The sequence below is a fragment of the Melanerpes formicivorus genome, unplaced genomic scaffold (genome assembly GCF_026170545.1).
Source record: "Melanerpes formicivorus ecotype bairdi unplaced genomic scaffold, bMelFor1.0.p_v2 SCAF_89, whole genome shotgun sequence".
NCBI classification, from domain to species: Eukaryota; Metazoa; Chordata; class Aves; order Piciformes; family Picidae; genus Melanerpes; species Melanerpes formicivorus.
In genome coordinates, this window is record NW_027142441.1 from 586037 (window position 1) to 608556 (window position 22520).

The window sequence follows — 22520 nt, forward strand, 5'->3', positions numbered from 1 at the left end:
CAGGCTCTGCTTGGCTTTCTGGGCTGCAAGTGCACACTGAGAGCTCCTGGTGAGCTTCTCCTCCCCCAGCACCCCCAAGGCTCTCTCCTCAGGGCTGCTTTCCAGCCAGTCCCTGCCCAGCCTGCATTTGTGCCTGGGGTTGCCTCCACCCAGCTGCAGGACCCTGCCCTTGCTCTTGTTGAACCTCCTGAGGTTGGCTTGTGCCCAGCTCTGCAGCCTGTCCAGGTGCCTCTGGATGGATCCCTTCCCTCCAGCTGTCTGCTGCACCACACAGCTTGGTGTCAGCAGCAAACCTGCTGAGGCTGCACTCAGTGCCACTGTCCCTGGCACCCACAGGGATGTTGAACAAGCCACCAGGTTTGTCAGGCTACAGAAGATTCTTCAAGAGGTACTTGCTGCCCTTGAGAAGGGACTGGCTTTGTGTTTGACAAAGGGCTCAGAGCTGTTCTGTTGTTAAAGACCAAGCCCATTTGGGGTTGTGTTTTGGTTTTACAGCCAAGCTGAAGCTTTCATTCAGCCTCTTTGTACACTTTGTGCAGTAATCTTTAATCAAGTTATGAGACACCTGACAGTCATATGGCCTGCAGGTCAAAAGTGCCTTGAATGTTTGTCATAACCCTCCCTGAGTGGAACTTTGTTATGCACTGTTCCCTCTCAAGCAGTAAAGTAGGTTCTAGTGTGCAGATTCAGGTGGCCTGCTCATGGAATGGGATGGGTTGGAAAGGGAATCTCAAAGCTCACCCAGTCCCAACCCCCTGCCATGGGCAGGGACACCTCCCACCAGCCCAGCTTGCTCAAGGCCTCATCCAGCCTGGCCTTGAACACCTCCAGGGAGGAGGCAGCCACAGCCTCCCTGGGCAGCCTGTGCCAGAGTCTCCCTCCCTGCAAAGAATTTCTCCCTAATCTCCAGTCTCAACCTCCCCTCTTCTACCTTCAATCTGTTGCCCCTTATCCTGTCACTCCCAGCCCTTGTCACAAGTCCCTCCCCAGCTCTCCTGGAGCCCTTCAGGTACTGCAAGGCTGCTCTAAGGTCTCTCCAGAGCCTTCTCTTCTCCAGGCTGAACAGCCCCAACTCCCTCAGTCTGTCCCCACAGGGGAGGTTCTCCAGCCCTCTGATCATCTTGGTGGCCTCCTCTGGAGCCTCTCCAGCAGCTCCAGGTCCTTCTTGTGCTGGGGGCCCCAGAGCTGGAGGCAGTGCTGCAGGTGGGGGCTGAGCAGAGCAGAGCAGAGGGGCAGAATCCCCTCCCTGTGCTGCTGCTCTCCCTGCTCTGGCTGCAGCTCAGCACTCAGCTGGCTCTGGGCTGCCAGGGACCATTGTCATAACCTTCCCTGAAATAAACTTTATGCTGAGCACTGTTCCCTCTCCAGCAGTAAAGTAGGTTCTAGAGTGCAGATTCAGGAGGCCTGCTCAGAGGAAGGTAGCTGTGACAAAGCACTGCCACCCCAAATGCTGTCAGTGGTGCAACAATGCTTCCAGTTGTACCTTAGGTGGTTCCTCCTGACAGCTGTAAGCCTGTTGTTGAGCTTGGGGAGTCTGTCATTACTGGAAATCGTTGGAATGCTCACTCATTAACTCTGGGTTGATGTCTCCTCTGTCTTCTAGCAATGTACAATGCCTGCAAAGATGTGGAAGCTCCATCAAGTAATGTCAAAGCACTGGGCCTGCTGTGTGGGAAGGATGCCAAGGACTGCAATGCAACCAACTGGATTGAGTACATGTTCAGTAAAGACAATGGGCAAACTCCTTTCAGCATTACTCCCATCTTCACAGGTGAGAAACTGAAGCTGCAAAGGCAAAGTCTCTTGGATGTTTAATGGAGCAAAACTAGAAGTGGGGAGATTGAGATTGGCTGTGAGGAAGAAGTTGTGGCCCATGAGGATGGTGAGAGCCTGGCACAGGTTGCCCAGGGAGGTGGTGGAAGCCTCCTGCCTGGAGGTGTTTGCAGCCAGGCTGGAGGTGGCTGTGAGCAACCTGCTGTAGTGTGAGGTGTCCCTGCCCATGGCAGGGGGCTTGGGACTGGCTGAGCCTTGAGGTCCCTTCCAGCCCTGACAGTTCTGTGAAACACTGTGTGCTGTAGCTGGTGTGCCAGCAATGAATGCCTGCATTCAGAGGCCCTCAGAGCAGTAGAAGACAAACTAATTATCCTTTTCTGATATATCTGCTTGGAAGTAGTGAGGCTCCCAGAGCCCTGGAGCAGGCTGCCCAGAGAGGTTGTGGAGTCTGTTCTGGAGACCTTAAAAACCTGTCTGGATGCATTCCTCTGCTGTCTACCCTGGGTAATCCTGCTTTGGCAGGGGGTTGGACTTGTTGATCTCTTGAGCTCCCTTCCAACCTCTAATGTTCTGTGACACTGTTGAAGTCTTGCTTAGAACCTGCTTTGTGTGCAGTTTCTTGCTGTAAACCTCCCTGAGGGATAGCCTGAGCTGAAGTACCTGGATGGGACTTATCCTTGGGGAGCTAGGGCAGTGCCCTTGACCCTTCAGGAGGCTTTGTGAAGGAATTGTTACCCATCCCACAGTCTGAACAGATGGAGAGGGTGACAAGCCCTCAGTGGGATGATGGAAGTGTGGGCTTGTTAGCTTCAGACAGCAGCAGTATGAAACCTGACAGGTGGCTGGGGGGCCCCAGCTGTAGGTGGGGCTTCATCAGATGGAAGAGCAAGAACCAGCTGCTCTGCCTAGAGGCTTTGCTGGAAGGGCTTAGCTCACCTGACTGGGAAGCTTGTGAAGGTCTGAACTCTTACCTGGTAGTAAACTGGCTCTGCAACCTGTGATTTGTCCCAGATGTTCCTGTCCATGGAATGAGTCCTATGAACAATGCCACCAAAGGCTGCAACGAGTCTGCAGATGATTCCACAGCACCATGCAGCTGCCAGGACTGCTCCATTGTCTGTGGTCCCAAACCTCAGCCCCCTCCCCTGCCTGCTCCTTGGCTCTTGTTTGGTTTGGATGCAGTCTATGTCATCATGTGGATCTCCTACATGGGATTTCTGCTCATCTTCTTTGCACTGGTGTTTGGAGTCTGGTGTTACAGGTAAAGCACTGGCAATGGTCAGCTCTCAAAGCCTTGGCCCTGAGAGCTTCCTTTGCTCAGGGCTGAATGGATCTCTTTGCTCAGACAGAAGCTGTGTTCTGTGGCAGATGCTCTAAGCTTAAAGGCTCATTTCAAAGCTATTTTGATTTAAGGGACTGTTGAGAAATTCAGAAATCAGCTCTTTGTGTGTGTAAAGGAGGGAAAGTGAAGAGGGCAAGTGGCACCTTGCAAGCCTTGTGTATGCAGTTGAATGTCCTAACACCTAGAAGCATGCAGTGGAGAGCAAGTGTGGAAGCCAGTTCAGTTCAGGCACAACTCAGCATCCCTGGCTACAGGATCAAATACACAAATCTCCACTTCTGTGAGAGAGAACTTGAGAGGCTCTGTAGGGCTGGGGAGAGGCTTCATCTGGTAGAGAGGCTTCAGTTGAAATGTTTGCTGGAAGGTGTCCAGAGAAGGGCAAGAAAGCTGGGGAGGGGTCTGGAGCACAGCCCTGTGAGGAGAGGCTGAGGGAGCTGGGGTTGCTTAGCCTGGAGAAGAGGAGGCTCAGGGGAGACCTTCTTGCTCTCTGCAACTCCCTGCAGGGAGGTTGTAGCCAGGTGGGGGTTGGTCTCTTCTCCCAGGCACCCGGCAGCAGAACAAGAGGACAGAGTCTCAAGCTGTGCCAGGGGAGATCTAGGCTGGAGTTTAGGAGGAAGTTCTACACAGAGAGAGTGATTGCCCATTGGGATGTGCTGCCCAGGGAGGTGGTGGAGTCCCCATCCCTGGAGGTGTTCAGGAGACGACTTGCTAGGGTGCTTGGATGCGTGGTTTAGTTGATTAGGTGGTGTTGGATGGTAGGTTGGACTTAATGATCTTGAAGGTCTCTTCCAACCTGGTTTATTCAGAGAGCAGAGTACTGCCATCCAGGAGCAGGGGAGTGTTCACACTCAACTGTCAAACTTCTCTGGGGGCTGGTGGGGTTTTAAAATGCTGAGGACTAGGAGTGAGTCACTGCAGTAAAACAGATCTTGGAGAACCACTATCACTAAATGGAAATGCACTACTGGTGGTCTCCTCAAATCACTTACTCCTTAAGCAGGGCAAGAGAGCTGATTATTCCCCTTTACTCTGCTGCTTTTGAGACCCCACCTTGAATACCATGTCCAGGTCTGCTGTCCCCAGCATGGGAAGGACACAGAGCTGCTGGAGTGAGTGCAGAGGAGGCCACAAAGATGATCCAAGGGCTGAAGCAGCTCTGCTGTGAGCACAGGCTGAGGGAGCTGGGGGGGTTCAGACCTTAGAGCTGCCTCCCAGTACCTGAAAGGATGCCAGAGGAAGGCTTGCAGAGGGAGCTCTCCTGAGGGTGTGGGAGGAGGCAAGGTGGCTGGAGGCTGTGGAGGAGTGAGGGCTGTGTTGTCTTGCAGGCGGCGGCACTTCGTCTCCGAGTACACCCCCATCGACGGCGACGCTGCCTTCCCCGCCAGCGCCCAGCCGGACCACGGTATGCCTGGGGCACCTCTGCAGCTCCTCCAGTGCAGCCCTCCCCTGCAGCTGTGGCTCTGTCAGGCCATATAACCTGTGCTCTGGCAGTGTTTTGGTAGTCCCTCTCTTAGAGCAGCACTTCCCCCTGCTTGGCTGGTTGCTGACAGCCCTGGGTGCACAGCCTGTGCTGCTAGGAAGCTCTGGAGTGCCTGGGAGCTGAGGGGCCAGCATGATGCTCAAATCAATTGCAGCATGATCTGACCCATCCATGTGTGCATTCAAAGCCATGAAAGAGCTGTAGCTTAATGTGTGCAGCAGCTGAGGTTGCTCATTCTAATGTCTCTGTATGTTCCAGCTGCTTCCTTGCCCTTCTCTGCTGTGCCTGCTGCTGTCAGCCAGCCTTAGAGCAGAAGGGGCAGCGTTAGCTACAAGCTGCTTTCTTCCCCTTTGACTGAAGTCAAGGATTGGCACTGGAATAGGTTGTCCCCAGAGGTTGTGGAGGCTTCAGGCCTGGAAGTGCTGAAAGCCAGGTTGGCTGAGGCCTTGAGTAACCTAGTGGGAGGTGTCCCTGCCCATGGCAGAGGAGTTGGAACTGGATGACCTTTAAGGTCTCTTCCAACCTATGGTTTGCTCCCTGGGTCTCAGCACAGTGCAGCCATAGCTTCTGGTGCTTGCTCCAAGCAGCCCTAGAACACAATTTCCTGCTGGACTCCCAAGCAAGTGCTGCTCAGCTGGCTGCTCCCCTTGACCACTTCCCTTCTTGCTGTTGCAGGGAAGGTCACCTGTGGTGAAAAGCTTGGTGAAAGGTTTGAGCACGGCCTGAAGATGACCTTCACCTCGTGGGGGGCTTTCTGCGTCAGAAACCCACGCCCTGTTATCCTCTTCTCTGTGGTCTTCATTGCCATGTGCTGCTCAGGCTTTGTCTATGTCAGAGCAACTACCAACCCTGTGGAGCTGTGGTCTGCCCCCAGCAGCCAGGCTCGCAGGGAGAAGGAGTACTTTGACACCCACTTTGGGCCCTTCTTCCGTACTGAGCAGCTCATAATTCGAGCACCACACAGCCAGCCAGACACCTACTCACCTTACCCATCAGGAGCTGATGTACCTTTTGGGCCTCCACTTACTAAAGAGATTCTCCACCAGGTAACTTGGGTCTCCCTTTCCAGGAAGTCCCAACATAGCTGGCAGGTCTGGGGGGTTGGGTTCCACCTGTAATGCCACAGAAACCATCCCTAGAAGCTCAGAAATCCTCCTCTTGCTCTAAGCTTTTTGCTTTCTGATAGAGATAGACCTGCAAGTCAAGTCCCAGTAAGTGTGAGCTAGCAGTAGGCTCAGGTAGCCAAGAGGCCACCAGCAGCCTGGCCTGGAGCAGCAATGGTGTGGGCAGCAGGAGCAGGGCAGGGATTGTCCTCCTGTGCTGGGCACTGGGGAGGCCACAGCTTGAGTGCTGGGGTCAGTTTTGGGCCTCTCACTCCAAGAAGGACATTGAGAGGCTGGAGCAGGTCCAGAGAAGGGCAACCAAGGTGGGGAAGGGTCTGGAGAAGAGGGCTGGGGAGGAGCAGCTTGTGGGTGTTTAGTGTGGAGAAGAGTGTGAGGGAGACCTCATTGCTCTCCACAGCTCCCTGAGAGGAGGCTGCAGTGAGCTGGGGGTTGGGCTCTGCTCTCCAGTAACAAATGACAGGATGAGAGGAAATGGCCTCAAGTTGCAGTAGGGGAAGTTTAGGTTGGACATTAGAAGTTTTTTCCCTGATTGGGTTCTCAGACTGGACCAGGCTGCCCTGGGAGGTGGTGGAGTCCCCACTCCTGGAGGCTTTAAAGGCAGAGATGTGGTGCTGAGGGCCACGGCTCAGCCTCATAGCTGGGCTCAAAGTCTTTTCCAACCAAAACCAGTCTGATTCTTAATGTGGACACAGCAAAAATTAGGCTTAGTAATAAGCTGCTGTTGTGTGCCACTGCCTGTGGCAACTCCCAGGAGCATAGCAGGCACAGGAGTTGTGTCCTGCAGAGGAAAGGCTTTCTTGGCTTGCTCTGAGCTGTGGTTGTGCTCTGTTCCTCTTGTTCCAGGTGCTGGACTTGCAGAACGCCATTGTCGACATCACTGCCTCTGTTGACAATGAGACTGTAACGCTGAGAGACATCTGCCTGGCTCCTCTGGCTCCCTACAACAACAACTGCACCATCCTGAGTGTACTCAACTACTTCCAGAACAGCCACACTGTTCTAGATCACTCTATTGGGGACGAGTTCTTTGTCTATGCTGACTACCACACACACTTCCTCTACTGTGTTAGGTGAGCAGGCTGCCTGCAGGCTCCTTCCAGGTGGAGGCCAGCTAGGTGTTGGGCTTCCTGGCACACAGCTGCCTGGCTCCCACTGGCCCCTTGAACCTTTTCTTACCCCTTTTGAACTCACAGCACTGTGGAGCTGCAGACTAATGGAGGCTGCTTGTGTTTCTGTCTTGTTACTTGGCTCTGCTTGACTGTGGTCAAAACTCCTGTGAGAACATTTATTCACTTGCTTGTTCAGTAACAAAGACTCTAAGCTTCCACTTCAGTTTACAGTTCAGTTGGGCAGAGGCTGCTCCTTGGTGTAGAAGCTGGCTTTTAAAACTGTGCTTAAATGCAAAGCAAATAGAGCTGCCCATGGCACTGCTGGAGTGGGGGAAGAGGAGACCACAAAGATGAGCAGAGGGCTGCAGAACCTCCCCTATGGGGATGGGCTGATGGAGTTGGGGCTGTTCAGCCTGGAGAAGAGAAGGCTCTGGGGAGACCTCAGAGCAGCCTGCTAGTATCTGAAGAGGGCTACAGGAGAGCTGGGGAGGGACTTTTTACAGAGACTTCTAGTGACAAGATGAGGGTTGATGACTTCAGACTGGAAGAAACTGGATTTAGATTAGCCTTTAGGAAGCAATTCTTGAGGGAGGGACTTCTGACAAGGGCTGGGAGTGACAGGATGAGAGGCAGCAGGTTGAAAGTGGAAGAGGGGAGGTTGAGACTGGAAATGAGGAAGAAATTCTTTGCAGTGAGGGTGGGGAGACACTGGTACAGGATGCCCAGGGAGGCTGTGGCTGCCTCCTCCCTGGAGGTGTTCAAGGCCAGGCTGGATGAGGCATTTGGGGTGGCAGTGCTTTGTCACAGCTACCTTCCTCTGAGCAGGCCACCTGAGTCTGCACACTACAACCTACTTTACTGCTTAAGAGGGAACAGTGCTCAGCATAAAGTTTCTTTTAGGGAGGGTTATGACAATGGTCCCTGGCAGCCCAGAGCCAGCTGAGTGCTGAGCTGCAGCCAGAGCAGGGAGAGCAGCAGCACAGGGAGGGGATTCTGCCCCTCTGCTCTGCTCTGCTCAGCCCCCACCTGCAGCACTGCCTCCAGCTCTGGGGCCCCCAGCACAAGAAGGATCTGGAGCTGCTGGAGAGGCTCCAGAGGAGGCCACAGAGATGATCAGAGGCTGCAGAACCTCCCCTGTGGGGCCAGGCTGGGAGAGTTGGGGCTGTTCAGCCTGGAGAAGAGAAGGCTGCAGGGAGGCCTTAGAGCAGCCTTCCAGTACCTGAAGGGCTCCAGGAGAGATGGGGAGGGGCTTTTGGGCTGGTAGTGATAGGTTGAGGGGCAACAGATTGAAGGTGGAAGAGGGGAGGTTGAGACTGGAGATGAGGAAGAAATTGTTTGCAGTGAGGGTGGTGAGACACTGGCACAGGTTGCCCAGGGAGGCTGTGGCTGCCTCCTCCCTGGAGGTGTTCCAGGCCTTGAGCAAGCTGTGCTGGTGGGAGATGTCCCTGCCCATGGCAGGGGGGTTGGAGCTGGATGAGCTTTGAGGTCCCTTCCAACCCAAACCGTTCTGTGAATCTCTGCAATGTGCCACTAGCAGTCTTGCTTCTCTCTTGAGAGCTGCAATCCAGCATCTTCTTGTTTCTCTTGTCTGTGGTGCTGTGCCTCAGCTGTCCAGCAGGAGCTAACAGTTGCTGGTGATCTCTCTAGGGCTCCAGCCTCACTGAATGACACGAGCTTCCTTCACGATCCCTGCTTAGGAACGTTTGGTGGACCTGTGTTTCCCTGGCTGGTGTTGGGAGGATATGATGGTAGGTGGCACAGCAACGTTGGAGTTAGCCTGGGCAGGCCATGCTTGTGTGCTGGCTTTGGCACTAGAGGTGCATCCTCATCTAGCAGGGCTGGTTACACACCCCCCAGGGAACCCAGAGCTGTTACACTTCCAGTGAGCAGGGCTGGCTTCAGTAAGTTTCCAGTGTTGAGATGAGAGGTGGTCTGCTTATTGCTCTCTGCAGCTACCTGAAGGGAGGTTGCAGCCAGGTGGGGGTTGGTCTCTTCTCCCAGGCAAGCAGCACCAGAACAAGAGGACACAGTCTCAAGCTGTGCCAGGGGAGGTTTAGGCTTGAGGTGAGGAGAAAGTTCTCCCCAGCAAGAGAGATTGGCCATTGGGATGTGCTGCCCAGGGAGATGGTAGAGTCACCATCCCTGGAGGTATTCAAGAGGGGATTGGATGTGGCACTTGGTGCCATGGTCTAGTCATGAGGTTTTGGGTGACAGCTTGGACTCGATGATCCTTGAGGTCTCTTCCAACCTTACTGATTCTATGATTCAATGCTCTGGACGTGCCAAATGCAAGCAGTCTGCTACTGCAACATACCTGTTCCAGTATCATAGTATCAGTCAGGGTTGGAAGGGACCACAAGGATCATCCAGTTCCAACCCCCCTGCCATGGGCAGGGACACCCCACACTAGATCAGCCTGCCCAGAGCCTCATCCAGCCTGGGCTTAAACACCTCCAGGGACAGGGCCTCAACCACCTCCCTGCACAACCCATTCCAGGGCTTCACCACTCTCATGGGGAAGAACTTCCTCCTCCCCTCCAGCCTCAATCTCCCCACCTCCAGCTTCATTCCATTCCCCCTAGTCCTATCACTACCTGAGATCATGCAGAGGTTTTGTCTGCTCTGGGCCTGCTAAGGGGTTTCTGGGTGCTAGACACAGCCATGAAAGTATCTCCAGCTGACTTGCTGAGATGTGCTTGTACTTCTGCTTTGGAGTGTGCTATCCCTGGTCTGACAAACTCTCTCTGCTGTTACTGAGCAGTTAAGAGTCAGTGGTGTTCACAAAGGAAATCCTTCCATAGTAGTCTAAAGCCAGAGTGTTTTGTTCAGGCAGTGCATCCACTTAAACCTGACCTGATGGGGAGGTCAACCCCAGAGGTACTGCAGCTGCCTTTGATGAAACTGCAGGGGTTGCACACTTGCTTGCTCAGATGTTACTCAAAGCAAGAAGCACACAGTGCTTAGGAAACCCCATTCTTGTTAGGTGGAAAGTCAGCAGCACTGCTTACATAGCAGCCCCTTGTCTAAGCATGCAGGGTGTGGGGTGCCATGGGGCTAGCAAAGGATGACTGCTGACTGACTGAGACAACCTGGAGTGTTTCTCAGCTTCCATTCTTACTTCAGTAGCATGTTGGAGAGCTCAGTGTTGAACATGGCATTTAATGGAGGTGTAGGGATGGGATTGCTGTGGGCAGTGCTGGTTTCAAACTGCCCTGTAGCAGTCTGCACTGGAAGGGAAGCTCCAGCTCACAAAGCCTGATCTCTCTTTTTTTCCCCCTTCCTCTACAGGTGATAACTATAATAATGCTACAGCTCTTATTATTACTTTTCCTGTCAACAACTACTACAATGACTCAAGAAAGCTAATGAAAGCCTTGGCATGGGAAAAAGAGTGAGTAGGCTTCCTCTGCTCTGAGGTGCATGCACTGCTTAGAGCACCTTGGTATGTAGAGGCATAAAACCACCTGCACTGTGCTGACAGCTTCTCAGTGTAGCTACAGGGATGCCATCAGAGGCAGCAAAACCAGCTGAGGACAGGTTCTACTGGTCACAAGACTTTGACTTTGTCTGGCATCCTATCAAACTTCTGATTTCCCTGCTTGCTTCTCACTGATGTTTGATCTTTGTGTTAAATCTCCCCTGAGGTCCCAAGGTCCTTCTGCCTCTAAATTGTCCAGCTCTGGTTTCTAGCTTTCCCCTCATTTTTGTTTGCCTCCTTACACTGCTGTCAGAATAACATCATCACAGGCCACAGCTTCCTCAAAGGGGACAACAGAGAGGGGGGGTGTCCTTAGCTCCTCTGTCTGGTGACCCCTGCTAGGACACAAACAGGATGAAGCTGCATCAGGGGAAGTTCAGAGCGGGCATCAGGAAAAGCTCTTCCCTGAGAGGGTGGCTGGTCCCTGGGACAGGCTCCCCAGGGCAGTGGTGACAGCACCAAGCCTGCCAGAGTTCAAGGGGTTTCTGAACAATGCCTTCAGTCACATAGTTCAGTTTCAGGCTGTTCTGTGAGGAGCAGGGAGGTGGACCTGATGATCTTTATGGCTCCCTTCCAGCTTGAGGTGATTTGAGGAGATGGAGATGCTTTGAGGAGATGGGTCTGAGTTCTGTCAGTGAGCATCCAGGAGTACTTGCTAAGTGGTTTAAAAAGTATTTGAATGACTTCTATTTAGGCCAGGAGTACACAGGTACCCTTCAGCCCACTGGACCATTCAGCACCATTGGAAGTGTCCAACAGTGTCCTGTAACTCTGCAACTGAATTTAGATCCTCATCTGGAAGGCATTTTTGAAGCTCTTATTCCCCTCACGCTCTTGAGGAGCTGATGTTTGCTTGCAGAAGCCAGCTGCCAGGGCTAAGTCTGGATGAACACTGCTGGACTAGGAAGTGAGACTAGGTACAGCTGTCCCCTGTGTGCCAGCAGTGCCTCCCTTCAGCTGGGGGGACTGAGATGAAGGCTCATGAGCTGTTAGGTGCTGTGAGCAAGCAGCACTCGTGTTTCATGTCTGGATTTCTAGGTCCCCCTTCAAGGAAAACTTCACCTGCCCTTTGGGATAGCTGATTGCTGCTTGTCCTCAGGCTCTGGAGAGCACTTGGAAAGCATTTCAGCGCAGGTGCTTGGAGCAGGCTTCTAAGGCTGTGTAGCCAGCAGCCCCCTCTGGCAGACACGAGGAAGGTCCCCAAAGCACTGCCTGGAATCTTGCCTTAAGCAGGCTTCACGTCTGAGGTTGGGTGGCGTCTGGGTCTGGAGAGGGAAAGAGACTCAGTTCCTTTGAGTATTTGTGTGTTGTGAAATGAGAGGCACAAGCCAGGCCAAAATAGCAACAGCCAGGCTATTGATTACATAAACAGTGGATGGATCAGAAGGGGAGAGAGAGAAAATAGAGAGGGAGAGAGAAAAGAGGAAAGGAATTACATTACCATAACCACTCCTCCCCCAGGACAGTTTGAGTCTGTGGAGGAAAGGTGCTGCAGGGGATGTTGGGTCTGTAGAGAGGCTGCTGAGGCTTTGGCTGGAGAAGAGAGGTGGTCCTCTGGGCAGCCTCTTCAGCTCTATGAGTTGCAGCAGGAGGAACTTAGGGCATGCACAGGGGGCTCTGTTCTTCCAGGCTCAGTGATGATGTCTCTGTCATTTTTTCCTCTCCTGGTATTCTGTTTTCCTTCACAGCAGCATTGTCTTCCTCCTGTGGTTTCCTCCCTCTCTGTGTGTGTGTGTGTTCCTCCTGTGGGTTTCCTCCCTCTTCCCCTCTCTGTGTGTGTGTTCCTCCTGTGGTTTCCTCCCTCTCCCCCTCTCTCTGTGTGTTCCTCCTGTGGGTTTCCTCCCTCTCCTCCTCTGTGTGTGTGTGTGTGTGTTCCTCCTGTGGGTTTCCTCCCTCTCCCCCTCTGTGTGTGTGTGTGTTCCCCCTGTGGTTTCCTCCCTCTCCCCCTCTCTGTGTGTGTGTTCCTCCTGTGGGTTTTCTCCCTCTCCCCCTCTCTCTGTGTGTTCCTCCTGTGGGTTTCCTCCCTCTCCCCCTCTGTGTGTGTGTGTTCCTCCTGTGGGTTTCCTCCCTCTCCCCCTCTCTCTGTGTGTTCCTCCTGTGGGTTTCCTCCCTCTCCCCCTCTCTCTGTGTGTTCCTCCTGTGGGTTTCCTCCCTCTCCCTCTCTCTCTCTCTCTGTGTTCCTCCTGTGGTTTCCTCCCTCTCCCTCCCTCTCTCTCTCTGTGTTCCTCCTGTGGTTTCCTCAGTTTTTTAGTCCTTAGCTATGTGTCCAAGTATTGTCCCTCAGGAAATCAGGGGCCAGGTGGTGAATCCATTGTCTCCCCATCCTCCCTTTCCGGGGTACTTGATGGCTGGAGATTATCTTGGTCTTTTGCATATTCCCAGAGGTGGCCTCGGTCGTTGATTCTATCTTTGTTGAGTCGCATCAGGAGAGAAAGCTTTTAGTCTCTCTCAGATGGTCTTGAAGGTCTCTTCCAACCAAAGATACTCTGTGGCTTCTACCACAAGGTGCTTGATCTTTTAGGGTGTGACTGACTGGCTTTTTCTTGCAGGTTTATTAACTTTGTGAGGAACTACAACAATCCCAACTTAAGCATCTCCTTCTCGGCGGAGCGGAGCATCGAGGACGAAATCAACCGGGAGAGCAGGGGGGACATTAGCACGGTGCTGATCAGCTACATTGTGATGTTTGTCTACATCTCCATAGCTTTGGGGCATATCCAGAGCTGCAGAAGACTGCTGGTAAGGAATAAAACTACAGGAGAGGGTCCAGCACAGGGCCACTGAGATGCTGAGGGCAGTGGAACAGCTCTCATGGGTGGAGAGGCTGAGAGAGCTGGGGGTGGTTAGCCTGGGGAAGAGGAGGCTGAGGGGGATCTGATCCATGCTTACAAAGATCTGAGGGGTGGGGGTCAGGAGGATGAGGCCAGACTCTCCTCAGTAGTGCCCAGTGACAGAGCAGGAGGGAATGGCTGTAAACTTGACCATAGGAAGCTCCATCTAAACGGGAGGAGGAACTTCTTTACTGTGAGGGTGGCAGAGCCCTGGAGCAGGCTGCCCAGAGAGGTGGTGGAGTCCTCCATCTCTGGAGACTTCCAAGGCCTGCCTGGATGCATTCCTGTGTGACCTGCCCTGGGTCTGGCAGGGTGTTTTGGACTTCTCTGAGTGCTATAAACCTCGAAGCTGCAGGTTGCTGACTGTTTTTCCCTTAGCTTTAAGTGACTTTATTTTTGCAGTGTAGTGCTTCAACCTTGTCTTAAAGCACTGAGCCCTAGCAGGAGCCAGGGGCACCACTGTCCTTGTCATACCTGACAACTCAGGGGTGTTCTGTAGGCTCAGCTACTTCTGGTTTTACTTACAGTGTAGTTAACTGAAGCTTTCAGGCTTGCAGCTTCAAGGTTGGTTCCCCAGCTCTGGGTCTTTTGAAGATTCAGCTCAAAGCTTTCTGCTGACTACACAAATGCAAGAGTTCAGGTTTAGACCTTTGCTGTGATCTGTGCTGTGTGGTGCTGCTGCTTTGGTTCACAGTCATGGCTGTTTCTTTTAGGTGGATTCAAAGATCTCTCTGGGCATTGCAGGCATCCTGATTGTCCTGAGCTCAGTGGCATGCTCCACAGGCATTTTCAGCTACTTTGGGATCCCAGTAACACTGATTGTGATAGAAGTCATTCCCTTCTTGGTGCTGGCTATTGGGGTAGACAACATTTTCATCATGGTGCAGACACTTCAGGTAGGTCTTGTCTCTCCCAAGTATATCCCTGGTGTCTTTGAAGGTTGTTGGCATGGAGCAGAAGGTTTTCTTCATTCTGGTGCTCAGCCCAGTCTGAGGAGCTCTGCAGTCTCACAGGATGTGTAGTGGTCTTGAAGAGAGCCAAGATGAGATGTAGCTTTCCTTCCTTCCACCTCCCCACTCCAACATGAAACCATTTGTTTTCCTTACTGCTGGGTGGCCTCTGGCTCACCTAACAGCTGCTGGTCCTCAAACTACAGAGGTACAAATTAACAACATTTAACAACCCCAGGGAGCAGGATAGGTTGGGTGCTGAGCTGTTGGAGACCAGTGAAGGGAAAAAGGGCCTGGGGAGCCTGGTGGATGGAAGGTTGACCATGAGCCAGCAATGTGCTCCTGTGGCCAAGAAGGCCAAGGGCATCCTGGGCTGGATTAGAAGGGCTGTGGGCAGGTCAGAGAGGTTTTCCTTCCCTTTTGGTCTGCCCTGGGGAGGCCACACCTGGAATATTGTGTCCAGTTCTGGGCCCCTCAGGTCAAGAAGGACCTTAGGGAACTGCTTGAGAGAGTCCAGCACAGAGCCACAGAGATGCTGCAGGCAGTAGAAGATCTTCCTCACAAGGAAATCCTGAGGGAGCTGAGGGCTCTGTAGCTTAGAGAGGAGGAGCCTGAGGGTGACCTCATTGCTGTTGCTAAAGCTGTGCAGGGTGATGCCCAGAGGCTGGAGCCAGGCTCTGCTGGGGGATGCCCAATGCCAGCACAAGGGGCAGTGGTGGAAGCTGAGGCAGAGGAAGTGCCATGGAAACAGGAGGAAGGATTTTTCCCCTGTGAGGTGCCAGAGCCCTGGAGCAGGCTGCCCAGGGGGGTTGTGGAGTCTCCCTCTCTGGAGATATTCAAGTCCTACCTGGATGTGTTCCTGTGTGAGCTGTCCTGGGTGATGCTGCTCTGGCAGGGGGTTGGACTGGATGAGCTCTGGAGGTCCCTTCCATCCCCTCACACTCTGTGACTATCAGCCTGCTCTGGTAGCTGCCTTGATCTCTTGTCATTTTAGTGTGCTGTGAGCAGCACTCATGGACTAAACTCCATGCCTCAGACCAGGGCCCTCTGGCATTAACTCTCAGTTGGTAACCTGCTGTCTAATCTGACAGCCTCCACCACCCCCTGGAGCTGGCACTGCCTCTGGGTAGCTTTGGCTGCTGTGCTGAACTTGCTGCTGAACACTGGGGTTGGAGCAAGGCCTCAGGGGATGTTCTGGCTGCCTTTCTACTGGAGAGTGTGCTGGCCTGACCTCATGTTAATGCAGAGAAGGTGGTGCAGGGTGGCTTGGATGTGTGGAAGTGGCTTGGTGGCTGATTTTAAGCCATGTGAGCACTTCCTGAGCTGCATCGTGCAGACCTCTAACCAACACTTGTCCTCAACAGAGGGATGAGCGCCTGCAGGGGGAAACTCTGGATAAGCAGATTGGCAGAGTCCTGGGAGATGTGGCCCCCAGCATGCTCCTCTCATCTCTTTCAGAGGCTGTGGCATTCTTTCTGGGTAAGATTTCCTGGCCTTGTGAGGATGAGGGCCCTAGGTCTGCATGCTGCAAGAAGAAATGCAACTCTGAGACAGAAACACAGCAAAACCCTGCAGAGGAGGCTTTTAGCTGTTCACTGCTAACACCAAGTTTAACTTCACCCCTCCTGGGGTGGGCACAGCTAAGACTGGCACAGGTCAAAAGCTGTGATTCTGAATCTGCCAGGCTGTGCAGCCTAGAGGCTTGGAGCTTTCTACTGCCTGCAGTGACTGACAAGTCACAAGCTGGGGTCAGAGTGGCTGAGAGCAGCCAGGCAGAGAGGGACCTGGGCTTCCCTTTTTCTGACTCTGAGAAAGGCACATCCTGAGACCTTCAGTCTCACAGGGTGAGGAGCAGGGACTGGCCTCACTCCAGTGTGTGTCCTGCTAATAAACTGAGTGCTCTTGGTGCTTTGAAACAAACCCAGGCTCTCTTGCATGCAGGCAGAAAGGGACCTGGGGGTGCTGGTTGATAGTAGGCTGAACATGAGCCAGCAGTGTGTCCAGGGGGCCAAGAAGGCCAATGGCATCCTGGCCTGCAGCAGGAAGAGTGTGGCCAGCAGGAGCAGGGAAGTCCTTGTGCCCTGTGCTCAGCACTGCTGAGGCCACACCTTGAGTCCTGTGTCCAGTTCTGGGCTCCTCAGGTTAGAAAAGATGTTGAGCTGCTGGAAGGTGTCCAGAGAAGGGCAAGAAAGCTGGGGAGGGGTCTGGAGCACAGCCCTGTGAGGAGAGGCTGAGGGAGCTGGGGTTGCTTAGCCTGGAGAAGAGGAGGCTCAGGGGAGACCTTCTTGCTCTCTGCAACTCCCTGAAGGGAGGTTGTAGCCAGGTGGGGGTTGGTCTCTTCTCCCAGGCAAGCAGCAGCAGAACAAGAGGACACAGTCTCAAGCTGTGCCAGGGGAGGTTTAGGCTGGAGGTGAGGAGAAAGTTCTTCCCAGCAAGAGAGATTGGCCATTGGGATGTGCTGCCCAGGGAGGTGGTGGAGTCAGCATCACTGGAGATGTTTAAGAGGAGCTTGGGTGAGGCACTTGGTGCCATGGTTTAGTTGATCAGATGGTGCTGGGTGATAGGTTGGACTTGATGATCTCAAAGGTCTCTTCCAACGTGGTTAGTTCTATTCTAAGTCTATATCTGACCTTAGCAATGCATCAGGAGTCAGGCTGCACTTACTCCTGGGTTACATTCAGTCATCTTCCAGTGCATGAAGGGGCTGCAAGAAAGCTGAGGGGGGAGTCTTGACAAGGGCTTAAAGTGACAGGAAGAGAGGTAATGGATTGAAGCTGGAAGAGAGGAGGTTGTGACTGGAGATGTTTGCATTTGAGATTGTTTGCAGTGAGGGTGGTGAGACACTGGCACAGGCTGCCCAGGGAGGCTGTGGCTGCCTCCTGCCTGGAGGTGTCCAAGGCCAGGCTGGATGAGGCCTTGAGCAAGCTGTGCTGGTGGGAGGTGTCCCTGCCCCTGGCAGGGGTTGGAACTGGATGATCTTGAAGATCCCTTCCAACCCATTCTGTGACTTCTGTGATCTTGTCCCTGCTGGGGAGAAGGCTCCTGGGACAGGCTGTGGTCTCACACATCTTGAGCTGTTACCCTTCAGATGGAAGCTTGCCTTTCACAGTGAACTTGTTCCCCTGAGCTGTAGCTTGCCACTGCTTCAGCCTGCAGCCCGTGGCTGGCTGCTGCAGCAGCACCTGGCTTGGCAGCTCTGCTTCCTCAGCTGCCCTCTTAGGCAGCCTGCACAAGACCAGGAACTGGGAGCTGGCTTACAGCTTGCCCGTCCTGCAGGGCCTGAGCAGGGCAGGCAGCAGCCAGGGCCAGGCTCAGGGCAGCTGCTCTGTTGCACCGTGGAGAGGCTTTGTGCTGCTAACACTGGAAGTGGAGGGTGGTCTGCTGGGGGGCTGTGTAGACAGGGGTGGAGAAGAGGGGCTTGTCTAGATGGGACTGTCTAAAGGGGGAGTGGGGAGAAGAGAAGGAGAGAGGGGCTGGGGGGCTGCCTGGGGAGGGAAGGGGAGAAGGGAGGGAAGGCCTGGGGTCTCAGGCTGCCGTCCCCTCGCAGGGTCGCTGTCGGGCATGCCTGCGGTCCGCACCTTCTCGCTATTCGCCGGCGCGGCCGTGCTCATCGATTTCCTGCTGCAGGTCACCTGCTTCGTCAGCCTGCTGGGCTTGGACGTGCGGCGGCAGGAGGTGAGGCGGGGCCGCGGGGCAGGGCCGGGACCAGGAGGGGAGGCGATGCCGCGGGGAGGCGCAGGGCAGGGCAGGGCAGGGGGCAGGGGCTGAGGCGGTGCCGCGGGGCAGGGCCGGGGGCAGGAGGGGAGGCGATGCCGCGGGGAGGCGCAGGGCAGGGCGGGGGGGGAGGCGGTGCCGCGGGGCAGGGGGCAGGAGGGGAGGCGGGGCAGGAGGGGAGGCGGGGCAGGGGGCAGGAGGGGAGGCGGGGCAGGAGGGGAGGCGGGGCAGGGGGCAGGAGGGGAGGCGGGGCAGGAGGGGAGGCGGGGCAGGGGGCAGGAGGGGAGGCGGGGCAGGAGGGGAGGCGGGGCAGGGGGCAGGAGGGGAGGCGGGGCAGGGGGCAGGAGGGGAGGCGGGGCCGCGGGGCGGGACAGGGCAGGGGGCAGGAGGGGAGGCGGGGCAGGGGGCAGGAGGGGAGGCGGGGCCGCGGGGCAGGGCAGGGCCGGGGGCAGGAGGGGAGGCGGGGCAGGGGGCAGGAGGGGAGGCGGGGCAGGGGGCAGGAGGGGAGGCGGGGCAGGGGGCAGGAGGGGAGGCGGGGCAGGGCAGGGTCGGTCCGGTGTCTGTGCCGCTGTGCTGAGCCTGCCCTTCAATCCCCATGCAGAGGAACCGGCTGGACGTCCTGTGCTGCATCCAGAGCAGTGAGGAAGGCACTGCAGTCCAGCCTGCCGAGAGCATCCTCTTTCTGTTCTTCAAGAACCTCTACTCTCCATACCTGCTGAAGGACTGGATGAGGCCCATCGTGGTGAGTGTGCCCTGCTGCCAGCACCCTGCCCACTGCAGCTACAGTGCAGGGAGCCTGGAGGCCTGCACTGAACAGAAACCTTCTGTGTAGACTGGGCAGGGAGGTGATGTGCTGGAGAGCATCCTTGGGGAAAGGGACCTGGGAGTGCTGGTGGCTAACAAGTTCTGCATGGGACAGCAATGTGCCCTGGGGGCCAAGAAGGCCAATGGGGTCCTGGGGTGCAGCAGAGGAGTGTGGCCAGCAGAGCCAGGGAGGTTCTCCTTCCCCTTTGCTCTGCCCTGGAGAGGCCTCACCTGGAGTATTGCATCCAGTTCTGGGCTCCCCAGCTCAGGAGGGACAGGAATCTGCTGGAGAGAGTCCAGTGGAGGGCTGTGAGGATGCTGAAGGGACTGCAGCACTGCCTGGGGGGGAGAGGCTGAGAGCCCTGGGGGTGTTCAGTCTGGAGAGGAGAAGACTGAGCGGGATCTGATCAATGTTGATCAATAGCTGAGAGCTGGGGTCTGGGAGGAAAGAACAGGGCCAGACTCTGCTCAGTTGTGCCCTGTGATAGGACAAGGAGCAGTGAATGGAAGCTGCAGCACAGGAGGTTCCAGCTCAATATGAGGAGGAACTTCTTGACTGTGAGGGTCCCAGAGCCCTGGAGCAGGCTGCCCAGAGAGGTTGTGGAGTCTCCTTCTCTGCAGCCTTTCCAGCCCTGTCTGGATGTGTTCCTGTGTGACCTGTGCTGGATTCTGTGGTTCTGCTCTGGCAGGGGGGGGGGACTCAATGATCTCTTTGGGTCCCTTCCATCCCCTAACATCCTAACAGCTGCTGGCATCTCTGCTTTAATATTAGCCCTGGGATAAGCTTTGGGAGCTGCAGCAGTGTTTCTGGTTAGTAAGAGCTGGTCCATGGCTTGTCCAAGGCCTAGCTTTAAGAGCTGTGTTACTGCCAACCCAGGCCAATTGCCCACCAAAGCTGCTCCATCACTCCCCCTCTTAAATGGGCAGGGGGAAAATCTTACCAAGCCAGTAATAAGGTAGAAGCAACTTCAGTAACCATAATGAGCAAAAGCAATAGAGCACATGGAAGTGAAAGCAGGGGGAGAGGGATTGGTCTGCACTGCCCAGCAGCAGGACATGGTCAGTGTCAGGAAGCAGAGCTCTCTCAGCTTGGTGGCTCCTTAGTATAGTACCATAGTATCAGTCAGGGTTGGAAGGGACCACAAGGATCAGCCAGTTCCAACCCCCCTGCCATGGGCAGGGACACCCCACACTAGATCAGGCTGCCCAGAGCCTCATCTAGCCTGGCCTTAAACACCTCCAGGGACAGGGCCCCAACCACCTCCCTGGACAACCCACTCCAGGGCTTCGCCACTCTCCTGGGGAAGAACTTCCTCCTCCCCTCCAGCCTCAATCTCCCCACCTCCAGCTTCATTCCATTCCCCCTAGTCCTATCACTGCCTGAGATCCTGAGCAGTCCCTCCCCAGCCTTCTTGGAGCCCCCTTCAGATCCTGGAAGGCCACAATGAGGTCACCTGGGAGCCTTCTCTTCTGCAGACTGAACAGCCCCAACTCCTTCAGTCTGTCCTCACAGGAGAGGTGCTCCAGCCCTCTGCTCATCCTCCTGGCCCTGCTCTGGACACCTTCCAGCACCTCCAGATCCCTCTTGTCATAGGGGCTCCAGAACTGGAGGCAGGACTCCAGGTGGGGTCTCCCCAGAGCTGAGCAGAGGGGGAGAATCACCTCCCTTGCCCTGCTGGCCACACTTCTCCTGCTGCAGCCCAGGCTCTGGTTGGCTTTCTGGGCTGCAAGTGCACACTGAGAGCTCCTGCTGAGCTTCTCCTCCCCCAGCACCCCCAAGGCTCTCTCCTCAGGGCTGCTTTCCAGCCACTCCCTGCCCAGCCTGCATTTGTGCCTGGGGTTGCCTCCACCCAGCTGCAGGACCCTGGCCTTGCTCTTGTTGAACCTCCTGAGGTTGGCTTGTGCCCAGCTCTGCAGCCTGTCCAGGTCCCTCTGGATGGCCCTTAGGAGGCTGGGCACCATGGACCAATCCCCACTTCCTCCTCTCACTTCATTCTGATACCTGAGCTGACCTCACATGGCATGGAACACCCCTTGGGCCAGTCTGGCTCAGCCCTGCCCCCTCCCAAGGTCTTGCCCACCCCTCAGTGTGCTCTTGGGGCAGGGAAATGGTGAAAGGCCACAGCCTGGAGACTTACTCAACAGTAGCCAAAACTCTGCAGTGTTACCAACTGCTGCTGCAAAACACAGCAGTGGGGAGGGGCTGTGAGGACAGCTGACTCCAGCTCAGCACTGCATCCAGCTGGGGGGGTGGGGGCTGCTCACCTTTAGCTGAGCTTGAGCTTCCTTGCAGAAGGTCTTTCCCTGCTGCCTTCCAAGTGTAAACCCTCCCTGGTGGCTCTGAAGGGGAGCTCTGTGGAGCTGGGCTTCCCTGCCACTGCTGTGGCATGCCTGCAGCAGAGCCCCTCTGCCTGGGCCCTGTCAGCTGAGTGAGTGCTGCCCCTGCAGCTCTCCCTGCCATGCTCTCTCTGCAGGTGGCAGTGTTTGTGGGGGTCCTGTCCTTCAGCATAGCAGTTGTGCACAACGTGGAGATTGGGCTGGACCAGGCTCTGTCCATGCCAGATGTAAGTCTGAGGTGCAGGGCAGTGGTCAGCAGCCAGAGGCTGACTCAGAGCCTGAGTTGCCTCCCTGTGCCCCCTGGCCATCAGTAACTGCAGCCTCTCCCCCTCAGGACTCCTATGTCATGGATTACTTCAGCCAGCTCCAGTACCTGCATGCAGGCCCTCCAGTCTACTTTGTGCTGGAGGAGGGCCACAACTACACCACTCTGGAAGGGCAGAACATGGTGTGTGGTGGAATGGGATGCAACAACAACTCCCTTGTCCAGCAGATCTTCAATGCAGCAGAAATCAGCAGCTAGTAAGTCTGCCATGCTTGTCTCTGCTTCCTCACATGGAGGAGGTGCAGCTGACCACTGTGTCCTTGGCCCTTGGCCCCAGCTCAGCTGCTGGTTGGACAGCTGACTCTGCTTTGGGGAGAGGGGAAAGCAGTGGCAACCTCCTGGGATGGGGGGGAAACCTGTCTGGACTGGTGGGGGCATTTGGGTTGGGAGATGGGGCTTGATCCTCCAAGGAATCTGGGAATGGTAGGAAGGGAAACCTGGGGAGAAGCTCTTGGTGTGGCTAAGCTTTCCTGGAAAGTCAGCTGCATGCTCAGCTTTCAACCTGCTGGATAAGCTTAGCCTAGCAAGGCTGGGCAGGGATTGCATCTGGAGTTCAGCAGCTAGCTGAAGAATGTCTCCTCCTGCTTCCTTCCACCACAGCTCAGAGGTTTTGCTTCAGCCTAACTGGAGGAGGAGCCTTGCTTGAGAGCTGGGGCAGCAGCACCTGGAATGGGGCACAGAGGGGAGGGGGAATGGGGAGCTGAGCCTGGCAGTGGAACCTGAGTGCAGGGAGGAGGCTCCTGGTGTTTGCTAGCTGCAGTGTTAGGACAAGGCTGGCTCAAGCAGCTTGGACCAGGACTTGCTGGCATGGCTTGAGTCAGCACTGGAGAGACCAAGGGGTGTGTCCTGGCATGGAACATGAGGTGCCTGATGTGTGCTACCTGATTTTACCAGCACCAGGATAGGCTATGCCCCCTCCTCCTGGATTGATGACTACTTTGACTGGGTGAAGCCACAGTCCTCCTGCTGCAGAGTCTACAACACCACTGGGCAGTTCTGCAATGCTTCAGGTACTGGCATCCATTTCTCCCTGGGGGACTGCCTTGGGTTGTGAGGAGTCAGGTGAATGAGCCTTGTGTGAAGCTGCTCTTGGAGTCCTGCTGGCATGCTGAGCCTGAGGGCAGCCCACCCAAGACAGCTGACTGCCTGGGCTCAAAATACCCTGCTAGGAAACACCCCTGATCCCTCTGCTGGCTTCAGGAGAGCAAACAGACTTGGTGCTCTGGTCTTGCTCAAAGCAGAGAATGCTCTGG

At 55.3% G+C, this 22520-nt stretch overlaps 1 protein-coding gene across 1 annotated transcript in view; it reads left to right on the top strand.

Annotated features, from left to right (window-relative positions):
- The window catches only part of NPC1 (NPC intracellular cholesterol transporter 1), a 51951-nt gene that overhangs the window by 18555 nt on the left and 10876 nt on the right, over positions 1-22520 (top strand). Inside the window, exons 5-19 of the mRNA XM_068165470.1 lie at positions 1604-1771; positions 2785-3034; positions 4441-4517; positions 5271-5641; positions 6563-6789; positions 8476-8576; positions 10117-10219; positions 12856-13045; positions 13851-14033; positions 15452-15566; positions 17635-17762; positions 18403-18543; positions 21080-21169; positions 21277-21464; positions 22162-22277. Of these exons, the coding sequence (XP_068021571.1) occupies positions 1604-1771; positions 2785-3034; positions 4441-4517; positions 5271-5641; positions 6563-6789; positions 8476-8576; positions 10117-10219; positions 12856-13045; positions 13851-14033; positions 15452-15566; positions 17635-17762; positions 18403-18543; positions 21080-21169; positions 21277-21464; positions 22162-22277 (2448 nt within the window). The remainder of the gene's footprint in view (positions 1-1603; positions 1772-2784; positions 3035-4440; positions 4518-5270; positions 5642-6562; positions 6790-8475; positions 8577-10116; positions 10220-12855; positions 13046-13850; positions 14034-15451; positions 15567-17634; positions 17763-18402; positions 18544-21079; positions 21170-21276; positions 21465-22161; positions 22278-22520) is intronic.